Here is a 15,588-nt window from a genome sequence, read left to right on the forward strand (position 1 = left end):
TATCTCTTGGTTGCATTCCCCAAATGCTAAAAATACCAAGTTACCAAAGTGCTCAAATCCTCAGAGCTGCCACATCAGTCTCCTGTCTTTGAGCCTATCACTTCCAGAAATTCCTTTTTCTTACAAACCAACTTCATCTGTACAACCTGTCCCTGTCCAGTCATCAGCATAACAGCTTTAAAAATAGCAGACTCACTATGCAGACATTTTCCTTCTTGCCTGGTCACAAACCAAGCCAGTTGTTCCTGTGGGTATCTAGGAATTCAATGAAGTTGTGGATAAGCTCCCTCCTTGCTTCCTTGGAATTGAGTTTTGTAGAGCACAAATATATTGTCTTCCCTTGTGGCCAACAAGCATTTTCCACAGTATTTATTTTCCTTTCTGCTTTTATATTCAGCTTATGCTAGAACCAAAGGAAACCTAAATATATCTACCTATGCTGGTAAAAGCAAATCAGTCTGGCAGTGTCAGTTGTTTTGTTACTTATGGGTTGCAATGAAATGAGACCTTAGTTACTCATGGTGCTTGTTTCACGGGAAAAATGAGTTTACAATAAAAAGGCCAGACATTGCCTAAATTGGGACTCATAAATTAGTTTCCTGAAGCAAAGGACTCACTAAAATTGATGCTTACTTTGTTCTTTATCTGTGATTCACTTTCTGGGCAGACTCAATACATTCTTAGATTTCTTCCCTGTCTCGCCTTGTTCATAAACTGGGGAACACCTGTGTATTCCAAACCTGAGCCTATAGGCTTTAAAACTCCTGGGGCCCAAAAAGGGGTTTTAAAGCCCTTGGCTGGGATGTGAGAACCCACTTCCTAGCCCTGTTGCTTGAAGGGAATTTGGCTCACATAACCAAATTCCCTTAATAATCACTTATTCCTGGTGCAAAAAGCTTTGATTTTCATATTCCAGAGAAGTCATATCTGAATAGTCTTAATTTACACACACACACACACACCCACACCCACACCCACACACACCCACGAACCCACAGTAATTAAGTTCTGAAGCACTTGGAAAAGCAATACTTGCCCTAGTGAAAACACAGAAGCAGGAAAGGCTTCTTCCATGAAGTCATGGAGCAAGAATGAAAGCATGGTGAGGGGTGGTGGGACCAAGAGTGCCATTCCTCACTGACATTCCTGCCTCCCTTCGTCAGGGCACAGCCACGTGTCCCCTCCCTGGGCATTGTCTCCTCAGCTGGGATCCAGCAGACAAATATAGGCATGGGGGAAAACTGCAGATGCCTTTAAACAGTTATCAGCAGTGACCTTGAGATAGCAGCATATAAAGCCTGGACCAGGCAGAGTCGTGACACTTTCTGTGTGCCCTCCAGGGTGAGTACCAACCTCTCTCGCTTTTAAGTGTGGGTGCTCTGCTCTAACACTGTACAGTGGGTTTGATATGATTAAGGTTTTCATGTGGCTTAAAGTTTTAGCAGTAGTATCAGTAAATATCTAGCCTGTGGTAGTCACTGTAGGATGCTGCTCGAATGGTAGAATAGCAAATACGTGTTTCTTCTCTAACATCAGTGCATTCATTTAACCAGCCAGAATAACCACTTAGGGAAGTGTCAGGTCCCCTGTAATTATGCATCTGAGTGAAATGATTAGCCAGTGCCTGCAAGTCATCTTTTTGCCTTCCCTATCATCTGTGAGAGATGATGGTTTATTTGCAATTTGCAATTTTAAGCAGCTTGTTGGTTCAAGGCATTCTTTAATCCAGCCTGAGTTACAACCCTTGGAGCATTACTGGGCTCCCTTTCCAGGCCAGGCAGTGCCACTGCAGTTGCTATTGCATTATCCCTGCCTGCCCTTAGTGCTACAATCACTTTCAACAGCCCCAGTAAAGACAAAGTCCCTTTTATCCAAGCCTGGATGCACCATCAAATTGTTGGTCCTGGGCATGCCACTTCACTTTATGTAACAGTATAGGCTTTCCACAGGGAGCAGGCATTTTCAAGGCTCTCCTATAGCTGATATACAAGGGCTGGCTCTTTCTGTTGTTGGCTACAACAGATTGAAAGGGAACACCTTTAGCTTTAGCCTTGTCTTTCCCAACTATTCTGCATTTTAAAAATAATCTTGCATCCATAACAAAACAAAATTTCCCACTTCTTGTATCTGCTGATGGAATTGCCTCAATGAATTCTCTGCACTGCAAGGTGTGCACAGCCTGGGCTCCAGCCTCTGCCGTAACTCCAAACACCCAGGCTGCTGAAGGAAAAGGATTCTCTCCCAGCTGCCAGAATGCTGCTTTACACCACAACATACTCGCTGTAGGGTCCACCCTGAACATGAGGGGGAAAAAAGGAAGAGATAAGGAGGTGATAGCTGAGGAACTGTCCCTAGGAGGTCTGCAAATGGAGCCAGGTTGCACAAAAGTGATTCAGAGCACTTTAGTGCATTCTAGGACTTGTGGGAACCTGCCTTGGGTCCTAGAGATTAACACTGGAGGGCCCCTCTGGCATTTGCACATTTAATGTGAAATTACACTTATGTGCTCTAATGATGTTTCTGTTTAAATGTCTGAACTGATGTGATTTCATTGCTCCACTAGAGATGAGACACAGAGAGAGAGAGTCTCTGCCATTGAGTTGTGTCTCCAGCTGGGAATTTTAGCCAGTTCAGATGATGTTAAATAATTGGTGATTCTTGTGCTTATGTATGTGATTAATCTTTAAAAAGATTAAGGTTTAAAAAATTACTTAAAAATCTAGAAAAAAAATTAGGCTAGTTCTGAGAAAGAAAATTTTTGCTCTACAGCAACAAGACAGAAGGTATCAAGCTTTTACTGCAGCATCGGGAGAGGGCTGGATGTAACGCTTTGGCAACTCTGCTGTCTTAGGGCTTTATGTTCCCTAGGAGGAACATGCTGAAAAAAAATCTGCCTTGGTTGATGAGGAGTTTTTATCTCTACCAGGATTTTGTTAGAAATAAATTGAATTAAATTTTGAAAGACTACAGTGTCTGTCTTGATAGGGGTCTTGAAAATTTATCCAGCTGGCCTGGATATTGCACAGTAAATAAAATAAGGGAAGAAATTAACCTGAGGGTCACTTATGCAGCTTTAAATGGTAGTCAAATGGTGTCCTGACTTAGAAAACCCAAACAAACAAATAAACAAACAAAAATCCCTGGAATTCTAAAATTGTGTGTGTACACCTTGTAGCAGTGCAACTTCTTTTAGACAAGGGCTGGGAAACATGCTGAGTAGTTTATGTGTGTGTAAGTATTTATGTCTAAGTCTGTAAAAAAATCTCAAAAATAAATAAAAAAAGAAACCCATCATATCTGTTTGATGATTTTAGAGAGTACAAAACAAATTAATTACTTGGCTGTACAAACACAGCAAATTAGTCTCACTGAGACCCATGTCCCCTGCCCTCTCTTTCATGAAAAAAGACTCCTAAACACTGTGCCCTTGTCATTTGAGATAACAAGTGTAGGTATTAAACTGGATTGATAAACTGAAAGCAATCTGAAAACATATGAAGCCCTTGCACCAATTCTCCAGATAGACTTGCCCTAAGCCATGCCCTACTGCAGGGAGATGCCCAGCCTGGTGAATTCAGAGGGAGCAGCACCAGCACAGGACCTCCCAGAGCCGTGTTAGTCCTGTTTTCATTGTCATGCTAATTCCTGAATCGGAGAAGTGCAGGGAGCAGAGCTGTTTCCAGCTCCAGTGCTGACTTTCTGCAGTGCGAGCGTGGGCATACATCCCTGCAGCTTTGCAGCAGCGAAGTCTTGCTCCTTGTTTCCCAGAAAACGCCTGCCTGAGATGGTGCTCGGCAGAGGGCACAGACCCAGGGAGACCTGCGGGAGAGCATACCTTTGCTCCAGGCGATTTTGAAAGGGGCCAGAGGAGGCTCCTGCTAAGTGGTTTTTAAAATCACAGCTTCAAGTGTCCCTCCTGCTCTTAAGCACCATATGTGCCACAAAAAAGAGACAAAATCTTCCTGTGGAGATAACTGCGACCAGTGTTGAGGTTTAGAAGCCTTCAAGACCTGTCTGACTTTTAATAAACTGAGGCAAGGAAGGGTTTCACTAAAAGTGCAGTCTAGTCCCAAATCTGTGTTAGGCATTTGTGTTTAACATTAATCATCCCTTTGATCAGCCACCTGCCATGTTATGCTGAGCTTTTTATATTGCCTGACATTGTTCACGGAATAGATGATTGTTTTGTTTTTTTCCCCTCTTTCTTTGGTAGACTGGGTGCCTTTCTTTTTCCTCTGTGAGCTGTGCCACCTTAAACCCTTGCCAAGATGATGGTCGATATGTCAGAGTTTGGGGAGGCTGCTCCCTACCTCCGAAAGAGTGAGAAGGAGCTGATGAAGGCTCAGACCGTGGCCTTCGATGGTGAGTTGCAGACTCACAGCCCTTTGTGCTGCCTGGGGCTGGTTCAGAGGGGTAAGGGTTACATATGAATGGAGTCAAAGAAATGTAGAGCAAAGCAGGATGCAAAGCCTCCGTTGTCACTGCTGTGCTGCTGATGTTGGTTCAACCAAATTTGGGTTCCTTTATTCTGCAAAACTATTAAAAACTCCCAGACAGTAACAATTAAAAACAATCTATGACAAGTAAGTGTTTATCTAGATTTAGAAGCAAGGTGTATGGTACTGCTCTGCTAAAAGGGGAATAACCTCTCTGTCAGCTTTAGAGAAAAACAACAGACATTGATGTTTCTCTGGCCTGACTAGATGTCATATTTGCTTTGCAGCTTGCATAATAATGTGATGTTAGCTTTTAGTTCCCCATAATTTATTTTTCATTAAACGAGTTTCTATGAGCCCTGAGGTTTAGTAGTAAGTGTGAATTCATCAACAACTGCGGCCTTTTACTATTCACAACAGTTGCTGTAACTTAAGACCTAAAATCTTGTGCAGCTGCTCCGAACTCTAAAAAGGCACATACATTACTAAATGTGAGTTATTAATATTGCTATTTTTCAACACAATACTCAGAAGAATGAGAAGGAATAAGGTTAAATCTGATAGATGGCAGTTGAATAATGTGGGTTGGATTCCTTGAACAGTTTGAAATTCTCTGTGTGACTTTTTAGCAAATGCCTTAATTTGGGCTTGAATCTCAGTTCCTCCATCTGCACACTGGTGATAATGATTATGGATTTTCCATGGAGGCTGAGGCTTAGCCAGCATTTGTGAAATATTTTGACACCTTGTGCTAGAAGGATCTAGAGGAAGCCGAGCAGTAGTTTCAAAGGAAGACAACATTTGGGAGCCCTATGCCTTCTGCTTCATCACACAGCTTCCCAGCACTGCCAATCTGCTGCAATGCCAGAGGTTTTGTGTCACTTCTGCAGAAAAAGTAGTCCAGCAATCTCACTTAGCTAGGCATGGTGTTGCTGTTTGATGCAAGGCTGTGAACCCTCAGTCTCCTTAATTTCACAGGGAAGAAGAAATGTTGGGTTCCTGATGAAAAGAAAGCTTACGTTGAAGCTGAAATTACAGAAACCAGCGAAGGCAAAGTGACCGTGCAGACAACAGATGGAAGGGTACAAAACTGGTTTTGTCTGATCTGTGACTAACAAGGCCAGAACTGCAAGCTACAGAATTGTTCCTGTTTCAGTTCAGTTGCCTGTTTCATGAGATGGGCTGTGAATGGGAAGGCTCAGTAACTGATGCCAGCTCAGGGTAGGATAACACATGAAAAACCACCAAGGGAAAACCAGCAATGCAGTCATGGGTGGGTGAGCATCAGCCACCGCGCAGCTGGGGGAGGGCTGTGACAGGAGGTTTGCAACCAGACAGTTCTGGTTTGGTGCACAGAGCTAAAAACCCAGGCTCTAGCCAAATTTCATGGCTTCTTTTGCAGCCTTAGCATTGTACTTCCTACTTTTATCATCTCAGCCTTCCCCCATTCTTCTGATACCTGTGGAAACACACGGTATTGCACACATAGGCAGAGATTGACCCGAAGAGCTTCCCTCTGCTGAGGGAAAAATATATTTTCTTCCATAAAGTGTGTGAAGCAACAGAGAATCCCAGTGTCTTCCAGTGTTGCTGTAATTGTTTGTCTTTGCAGACCATGACTATAAAAGAAGATGACGTGCAGACCATGAACCCTCCCAAATTCGACATGATTGAGGACATGTCAATGCTGACCCACCTGAACGAGGCGTCTGTGCTGTACAACCTGAGGAAACGCTACAGCAACTGGATGATCTATGTAAGGGCCATTGCAGGGGTGGATTTAGCGACCTGCATTTCAAGTGCTGACATCGTGCTTGAACATGTTCATTTTACAACTCTGATAAATCACAAAAGTGAGGGTCAACTTAATACAAACACAAAACTGAATGAATAAGATAGTGCCTGGCTCCTTAGTTTTGCTTGCTTGCCTAGGAAAGGGGTGGTGGGGAACATTTTTTTTTAAGTCAAGGTGGTGGGGAGATCCAGTTTATTTTTCATCTTCTTATATTAATCTATGTCAACGCTAGCCATGGGGATTTCTTTTGCTCCCAGTTAGCTGCATTCAATTGTGTTTTAAATCAGCCAAAGGAATCCACTGGTTTTTCCAGCCAACCCCAGGTCTGTATTTTGGTGTTCATCAGAAGAGTAAATCCAACATTACCCATTTAAATTCTGATTGTCAAACATTTTCTGTGTTTCTCTAATAACCTCTGTATGAACATGTAGGGCCTAAAGCATAGCTTTGTTTGCAGATCAGTATAGGCAGAAAATTAAACTGGCATCTTGCCTTAATCCGTTTACTGGTAGGGGTGGATTCTTTTTCTTTCTAGAAAACAGGACAGGGGATTCATGCCAAGGCCCTTCAGGAGCATGTCCTAATGCTATTTTTAGGGGAAGGGACCTGGATTTCACCTGAAACTTTTAGAACTTAGTTGAATTCTATAATCTATGTGCATATAGTGATTGTGCCCATATGATAACTGGGTTTCTTTGAAGATATCTCTCCAAGCTGGGCTAAGTACTTGAAAAGTTACCAGCTGACACCAATTGCCTGGAGTTACAACTCAAAGCTCGCTCTTCCTCGGAGTGACCAGGCCCCAGAGAACTGATGTATATCATCCAAAGAGCAACTATAAAGAGATTTTTACCAACTTGGCATCTCCAAAAGCTGAAAAAGGTTCCACAGCTTTGGGGCACAACACTATCATGTGTTTTTTCTCTTTGAACACCCACCAGAAATTGTCTAGAGGTTCTTGCATACAATTAATAATGGGAGGTTGTTTCTCCTCCTAGAAATGGAGTTCAAACAGGGAAGCTGTGACTTTCCATTGCAATGTCTATTTTCAAGAGGAAGTAACTCCCATGGAGCAGCAAGGGACAAAATCAGACACAAGTCTATTTGCTGCTCTTTTGTTTTACTGAAGATGATGTTTCCATTTCAGGTTGGCACCTCAAAATCCTTTTTCCCCATTTGAAAACTGTTCAATATCTGTAGTTTTGGTATGAATTGCAATTAGGAAGTCACTTAGAAGATCAGTAATTTCCGAAACTTAGGAAGTCTGAAATTCAATTCAGAATTCAAGCCTAAATCAGCAGCTGGCAATGCCACATCCTGCTTGGTTAACCAAGACTTTTTGCCTTATCACTTGAATAAATTTTTTCACCCTGGCTTTGTGTTACTCTCTAGACATACTCTGGTTTATTCTGTGTGACCATAAACCCCTACAAGTGGTTGCCTGTCTACAAAGCGGAGGTAGTTGCTGCGTACAAAGGCAAGCGGCGTTCGGAGGCTCCTCCCCACATCTTCTCCATCGCTGACAATGCGTACCACGACATGCTGCGGAGTAAGTGCCACTGCCTGCCTCCACCAGCTTTCTCCTCGTCAGTCAGGCTGCTGTGATTGTGCTGCAGGGAAGTGGGTGAGAGCTTCTGCAGCATGGAACAAACACAAAAATAGTCCACAAGCAACAGGGGCTTGGCAGTCTGTGATGATTTTATATACAAGTGTGTATACATACATTTATTTCATTTCTAAACTGCCCTGCCTGTTCCTGTGGCACTCCTGGTAACCATCTGTCAGATGCACAAATTTAGCTGTCTGAGCTGAGTGAATCCAGAAATGAGGCCAGGTCCCAAAGGTCTGTTAGTGCTTTCCCAAGCTGAAAAGCAGCCCTCCAGTCAGTTTGCACTCCGTGTCACGATGCCGGCGAGATGTGTGCATTCACAGGCCGGTGAAGGCCAGCCCTGTGGCTGTCACACTGGCCCTGCCACACTGCTGCTGTGACCCTGACCTGTGGCGGCTGCTGCAGCTCTGGGCACCGATCCATGGCAGTGAACTCCAGATTTTCCTGTGAAATTTCCTTGCCCTGATCCTGGCATTACTGGGGAAAAAGGAGTTTATCAGCAGAGGGCACCAGCGATGTGCTCACACCAGGATAAATCCAAAAGTGACTTGATCAGAACACATGGTGCTGACACTTGCTTTTAAAAAAATGAAAAAGTGCCTTTTTGTGAGAGGACAAAAAGCACCGGACAGAGGGAATGTGTGTCTGGCTGCAGAGATGCTGTTTTATCAGATAAGGCTCCTCAATATGTAGCCTGCCATGACGACTGGAATTATAAAAAGAAATGAGGAATTTAGGCTTACTGACTTGGGAAGCTGCCATGATTTAGCGTTTTCTGAACATGATTAATAATATATTAGGGTTGGAGAGTGTTCTAATAAATGCTTGTTTCTGATCAGGCAATTAGGCGTGGACAATAGACTGCTTAATTCCAGTAGCATGGCCAGCTGAAGAGAATACACATGCATTTTAAGGAACAGCCAGTGAAAAAAAAGAGCAAAATTACTTGGGTTGATCTAGTATTGCACGAGCAGAAAGATCAGACATGAGCAAAGACACACTCAAGAGTAAGAGAATAAATGTTTTCAGAACAGGAAATTACTTTCTTTATTATAGTTTCCCAGACACAGATGAATGTGTTCAACTGACAGGTATTTACTATCAATTTGAGCAAAACACAAGAGAAGGATTCAGGGCAGGGCTGGAACCCGCACTTCTGGAAATCATTCTAGCCAGTTTTTACCTTTCTGTCTTTGCTTCATGTGATTCTCTCCTGTCCTTGCGTGACTGATTCTGGTACCCATTTGCAATTATAATAAGTGATTTGTACACCCTACTTAGTTTCTCTTTCTTTTTTCTTTTTTTCCCCTTCACAGATCGGGAGAATCAGTCTATGCTGATCACGTAAGTTCTTCTTTTTTGACTGATTTGAGACTTTGTTGTTGTGAAAAACTTTGAAGAAAAAAACCCTGATAAAATGCAAGTTGACTCTTAAAATCTCAGCTAAGTTGCCTGGAACCAAGTAACTGTCAATTTGGCCATCTGATGGTTAACTTGACCTCCATGAGAAAGGAGTAGCTAAAGGTTTGATGGAGTCTGGCCCACTTCTGATCCCCATCTGGTGAACATTCCATCTAGGCATGAAAACAACTCAGCAGGCAATTAAAACTGCTCCTTGCAGGATTAGCCTTTCTGTGGCTGTCATCTTTGGATGCAGAGGACTCCTGTTCAGTGTGGTTACTCTTGCTGAGAGTTATGTTTCAGAGTGTTGTGTAGATACATCTAAAGAGGGAGAGATGATCAAGGCACAAAAGAGCCTTGATGGTGTGATGTTTACCGGCAAGCATGAAAGAATGGAGACTTGGGTGTCTCTACAAAGTTACAAGTGCTCTTGGGTAATGCTGGCAAATAACTGCAGCTTTCTTCTGCTTTTCCTAGCTCATTAACTGTAGATCCGTGTACTCTAGGGAGTTAGTCTGGATGTTTGTAATTAAACTTCACGTCCCTAAAAGAAGCTTGGTGTAGGGTGGATTTGCGCAGGACTTCTGAGCTCAGCTGTATGAAGAATGAGTTACTGCTCTCATAGGACTGCACCCCTTCATTCAGTCAGTTTGAGGTATTTCCACAGAAATGGCTGAGCAACAGGCTGCAGGCACCAGAGTCAGAGAGTCTGAGAACAGTCTTGACAGGAGGAGCTGGCTGGACAGGGTTTAAAAGGATGAGTTGCAGCTGTTTGAGCAATGGTTTTGTTTTCTTCTCCTTTCCTCTAGCGGAGAATCCGGCGCTGGCAAGACTGTCAACACAAAACGAGTCATTCAGTACTTTGCCACAGTGGCAGCCCTGGGTGAAACTGGTAAAAAGAATGTAAGTCTGCTGCTGGCTGACTCATTTCAGACTCCCAAGGTTCCCCTCTTTCTTGTGTACAACTAACCACAGGAGACTGCAGACTGAGAGCATGCTGTTCTGAAAGGAGAAAGGCACACATGAACTTACCACGCTCCAGATGGAGCAGAAACACCACCCCTGGTTCTGGACAGATGCTTGTTGATACCACTTTTTTTTTTTTTTTTCCTCAGGAGTTTCAGTTTTTGTGTGTGCTAAATATCCTTCTGATTGTGTTAAAACTGGTCAAAAGATGAAGAGGCTGTAAAGAATAAGATTTATTTTTTTTCAAATGGAAAATAGTCTTCAAAAAGACTAGGATTATAACTTCTCATCAAAACATCTGTTTCATTGAAAGCCTTTTTGTCCACAAAAAAAGGATTGCTTTCACAAAAGATATTTTTTCAATCAGCTTTTCTGTATTTCTGTTTGGATAAGTGCTGTGCTGCTTATAAGTGCTCTCTAAGGTTACAATGAATACTGCATTCATGCTGCTTTTTATCTTGTGTTTCTATGAGCTTATTTGCTATGAGCTTCATTGCACTTGAAGGGTTCAGTGCTCTTTTGTGGTGAATTAACTGATTCCTGTGAACTGTATTTATAAGGCCAAAATTTCAGCCATGCTTCAAGTCTGTGTGCAGAACTCACGTCATCAAACTCTAATATACATTCTCCTGAGGCCTTCAAAGCTTTTTTAAGAAATGGTTGAGTTGTCCAGAGCCAGCTTCCTGCATGCAATGAGGCTGGTGCTTATTGTGGTGTCTAAAACCTGCTGTGCACATGCAACACTGGTACTCCCGTCCCAAGCTTACTGTTTGGACTTCCACTGCAGAAATCTACCTGGTTTTGCTCCAGAGATGTCCTATGATAGACCAAAACACCCACTAAGTGAACAGAGAAAAGAGACTGCTGCTAGGTAGCAAGAATAAAAGAGCGTAAATGCAGACAGACAAGTTCTAGGCAATAAGATTGTGCCCCACTTGAACTTTTGGATAATTTTGGGGTAAAAAAGGGTGATGAAAATGCAGCCTGACCTGATAAACTACATGAAACATCTTCCAGCTGCAATATCTGGTATTGCACCATTGTGATGTATCGTGAATGTAAAGTAAAAGCCACACTGCTGGTGTGTTGGTGCCCATGAGATAGCTAACCTTGCTAATTGTTATATTTTATATTGTTCTCTGTGTTAGTATTCACATTCTCTCTCTTTTTTCTCTCCATTGTGTTCCTATTTTGTCAACAGCCAGCTACGAAAACTGGGGTAAGTCATCAGCTTTGCTGTTTTATTTTTGCCTTGCAGAATTGGTGTTGGGCTCTGTCAGATGTGCCATGAGCCTCAGCATTTCACTTTGTGTGGTTCCCGGGGGGGATAGGGAACGATCCCAGGAGCCTTGGCAGGAAAAGTTATCCACTTCCCAAACTGAACTCTGTGCAAGCAACAGTTAAAGCTTTTCTCATTTCCATGAATCCCGAATGTTAAATCAAATGCATTCTAGTGCTTGTCACTGTCTTCAGTGGCCCTCTCCTACACACATTCCTCATTCCTCAGATGTCCCCACATGCTCCCAGTACACTAGGTGATTTCTCTCACATGCAGATCGCACAAGATATAAATCTACAAAGCCAAACAGTAGGGAGCAGCAGAATATTTGAGGCCTTTTAATGCACTCATAATTGACTGATGGTCTCAGTGTTCTGCCATTCACATTGTGTCACCCCTGGGGTGAAGCTAAATAAATCACTTTGCCACATAGGCTCAGCTCTGTAAGTGAATGCATGGCTGAGCTAGAGCTGACAGCTGATGTGGCCTGTAGGTTTCTCAATAGTATTTCAACCTTCATTTCTAGGGAACCTTGGAGGATCAAATCATTCAAGCAAACCCAGCCCTAGAAGCTTTTGGAAATGCCAAAACCCTGAGAAATGACAATTCCTCACGTTTCGTAAGTCTACAGCATCATCCAGGGACGTCTTATTCAACAGTGGCCAGTTAATAATACCTATGTCATAATCCCTTCTTAGATTGCATTTTTCCTATTAAAATTATTGGATTTCCAGAGTGGAAAAATAACATAGTAGGATCTAACAAAAACCTGAAGAGATATAAAGATCAAGCTAGAATAATTGTTTAAACTGTTTACATTGTTTAAAATGAACAGAAGAAAATCAAAACCCAGTTTTAGGAAGCCTTTTTAACAGCAGTGGTAGATCTTCCTCGGAATTGCGTCTGCATTTTTTTCCTACCCCTTTTTCCACTCGGCTGTCTTTCTCCCTTCCTATAGCAGCTGTACTTTGCCACTAAGTGTCAGAAATACAGCACAGCGCCTGCTCCCTCCCACATCCTCCCCTGTGCCAACCCACCCTGCAGCAGTACTCCTATCCTTGAGCCATTAGGTTTCCCTTTTTGGCTCAGTAAGCTATCCTTGCTTGTCCCTCCGTGCTGCCATCACCTTGGGACTCTCCTCCTCTCCATTAGGTTGGCAGGAGAGCAATCCTCTTGGGACCTCTGCCTCTGCCACATTTGGGTGACATTGTCTGAGAGGTCCGAAAGGAATGGCATAAGGATGACAAGCCTGAATTTGGAGCCCATGCTTCCCTAACAAATCCTGTTAAAAATTAAATTGGAAGGGGTGGAGAGGACCTGAGGTTGTAAGCATCTGTAAAGCTACACAGTTGTATAAGGAGCTTGTCAGCTGGAAGCGAAATTAATTATTTTTGTGTGTTTGAATATAAGAAACTAAATAAAAACTACTAATTTTTTATGAATTGGGAGAGATGGATATGTAAATGTAATGGGCAAAGCTGTGTAAAATCACAGCACTCTTCTGACATAAATAGGTGCATGTAAGTTGGGACTGCAAATGAGGAGAAGCCAAAAAAGGAGCCTGTGTGTCTTAAGCCCAGGCTTAATGCTCTGAGTCCTGCATTACAGTAAACCTGCATCATGCAACTGGAAGCTGTATGCTTTGCCATATCTTTGCCTGGCAGATAAGTACACTGTTATCCTTTCTCCACAAGCAGATTACATAGCTCTATGTATAGATTTAGGCTTGGAAGACAGTAATATCATTGTTTGATATTTTTCATTGAAAATATGCCTGTGCAAAGCCAAAGAGTTTGCATAAATTGATTCTTTGGGCCAAATGATTGCCTTCAAACTGCATTCTTTGTTTCCCTCTGTGTATACTATCTGTACTAATTAGAATATTCTTCTGTGTGAATTAGGGTAAATTTATCCGAATACATTTTGGAACTACAGGCAAGCTGTCATCTGCTGATATTGAGATTTGTAAGCAGCAAACTCTCTCCTTTTAAAAAATACAATTGCTCATCTGAAAGCTGCAAGACCCTTTCTCACTGAATTTTCCTTTGTGTGACTAGATTTATTGGAGAAATCCCGAGTGATTTTCCAGCAACCTGGTGAAAGAGACTATCACATCTTCTACCAGATCCTGTCAGGAAAGAAACCAGAGTTACTAGGTAAGCATTGTGTGGATCCACAGCTTTTAAGAGCCTAAAACTGAATAGACAGTGGATAAGGGGTTAGGAGGCAAACCCATGTGCAGAAAGACCCTTATGCTTCCACTTGATGAATCTGAACTTCCACTGTCAAATACAATCTTTTAGAGATGTTGTTCCAGTGGCAGCAGCAGAGACCATTTTTCTTTTATTACAGATTAATCTAATGGGAATAAGACTCAGGCAGGACTTTTAAAACAGCACTATAAAGGCAAAAAGTGTCACACTGAATTTGTGTAATCCAAGGTGTCAAAACATCTGGAAAATGCTATGCCTCCAAAGCATTTATGGTGATAAAACTTTAATTATCCAGATTTCCACATAGTTTCCTCTTTCTGTCCCAAGTGACAAAACTGACATTCCAGCATGTTGTGTAGCAGGAGAGAATGTTCAAAGCTGCCTGCTGCTGATTATGTGGTGATTACCCCTTTCAAGCTTCCTCTGGCTCAGCATGGTCCCACAGACCCGCTGGAGAAGGGCGGAGAGAGGCTGAGATACTTTGAATAAAACCTTCACTGGTTATTTAAGTGACGTGGTTTGCTGGCTTTAATTTGTGCTCTGAAGGAACAGATTCTGTAAAATATGTTGGAGGGTCACTTCATTGCTCTTCTACACCCCCACTAAGCCATAGCAATCATAATCTCTTTTGAGGTCTTACTATCCTAACAGTGCGTGGTCAAATCCCTAATACTCTAAGCTTTACATGGCCTAATTAATGGCAATTACGGGAAAGATTTCAAGGAAGCTTTGCACTGAGATTCCTGTGAGAATCCCTGTGCTGGGAAAATGCTCTGTTTCTCACAAACTCTCTGTGTGCTCCACAACAGCACACACCTTTCTGGCCAGCAGGAACATGTCTGCAGACTCTTGAAGAGGCTGAAACCAACAGGGGCGTGTGTTTTGTAGACAAGAAATATATGTGCTTGTATATAAACACATCCATATCTAAATATGGATAAGTATTAATATCAATAACTATGGATGAACATAACTATAAAGTCATTTATATCAGAGTGACTACATAGCAAAGTAAGACAAGCTTATAGAGAATAAGATTTCATATAAACATATATTGATAGCCATTTATTTATGATATATGATATATATTTATTGATAGCCACATATTTAGATTTGTAGAGGTGTGTGCCTGCATAAAAAAGATTCAAATCTAGACCAGATCTCAGTCTGGGGAATGTGGGTGAAACTTTCAGTTGATTTAAGGAAGCAGGATTCTGCCTGTACTTTTAGAGGCAGCTAGCTTTGTGGACAACAACTCCGCATTTTGGGGTTTTGATATGAAGGAATGACAATGGACCAAGCCATATTCTGTCTTTTGTTTATCAAAAGCCAAGTGTCTTCTGCAAATGATGCTGGAAGTCACTCTTCTCTGCGTCTGTTATAAAAAAGGAGAGCCATGCCCATACTCCCTGTCTTGGATCATACTAAAATCTTTTTCTCCTCTCTATTTAGATGGGATTTTTACCCCTAAAAGCATGTGAGGCAAAAAGTAGGACTATGCAGGAAATTATGGACTCAATATGCTGCAATACATGCTCAATAGATGTGTATGCACAGAAGATGCTAATATGCAGTACTTCCATATTCTTTCAACTTCAGACTAACATAGTAGAATAGGAGAGTTTCTGGTTTCTGCCCTGCAATTATTAAAACAAAAACAACAAAACAACGCAGTAGTGCAGAGACAAATGTAGGTTACATTTGATTTTTCCATCCCCATTTCTGAGGATAACCTGAATGGACGGCGGTTTTGACCTTGGCAGTTCTTTTACAGACATGCTCCTGATCTCTACCAACCCATATGACTACCACTTCTGCTCACAAGGAGTGGTTACAGTGGACAACTTGGACGATGGAGAAGAGCTGTTGGCAACAGATGTAAGTCTGTA

The 15,588-nt window shown here is 42.2% G+C and overlaps 1 protein-coding gene across 1 annotated transcript in view; it reads left to right on the top strand.

The window, feature by feature from the left end:
* Nucleotides 1–1,260: 1,260 nt before the first annotated feature.
* The window catches only part of MYH15 (myosin heavy chain 15), a 45,370-nt gene continuing 31,042 nt past the window's right edge, over nucleotides 1,261–15,588 (top strand). Inside the window, exons 1-12 of the mRNA XM_036406291.2 lie at nucleotides 1,261–1,341; nucleotides 4,214–4,362; nucleotides 5,415–5,518; nucleotides 6,049–6,192; nucleotides 7,624–7,780; nucleotides 9,157–9,184; nucleotides 10,051–10,144; nucleotides 11,409–11,426; nucleotides 12,013–12,105; nucleotides 13,388–13,451; nucleotides 13,544–13,642; nucleotides 15,474–15,577. Of these exons, the coding sequence (XP_036262184.1) occupies nucleotides 4,269–4,362; nucleotides 5,415–5,518; nucleotides 6,049–6,192; nucleotides 7,624–7,780; nucleotides 9,157–9,184; nucleotides 10,051–10,144; nucleotides 11,409–11,426; nucleotides 12,013–12,105; nucleotides 13,388–13,451; nucleotides 13,544–13,642; nucleotides 15,474–15,577 (999 nt within the window). The 5' untranslated portion in view covers nucleotides 1,261–1,341; nucleotides 4,214–4,268. The remainder of the gene's footprint in view (nucleotides 1,342–4,213; nucleotides 4,363–5,414; nucleotides 5,519–6,048; nucleotides 6,193–7,623; nucleotides 7,781–9,156; nucleotides 9,185–10,050; nucleotides 10,145–11,408; nucleotides 11,427–12,012; nucleotides 12,106–13,387; nucleotides 13,452–13,543; nucleotides 13,643–15,473; nucleotides 15,578–15,588) is intronic.

This window comes from Molothrus ater, chromosome 2, assembly GCF_012460135.2.
Source record: "Molothrus ater isolate BHLD 08-10-18 breed brown headed cowbird chromosome 2, BPBGC_Mater_1.1, whole genome shotgun sequence".
Taxonomy (NCBI): Eukaryota; Metazoa; Chordata; class Aves; order Passeriformes; family Icteridae; genus Molothrus; species Molothrus ater.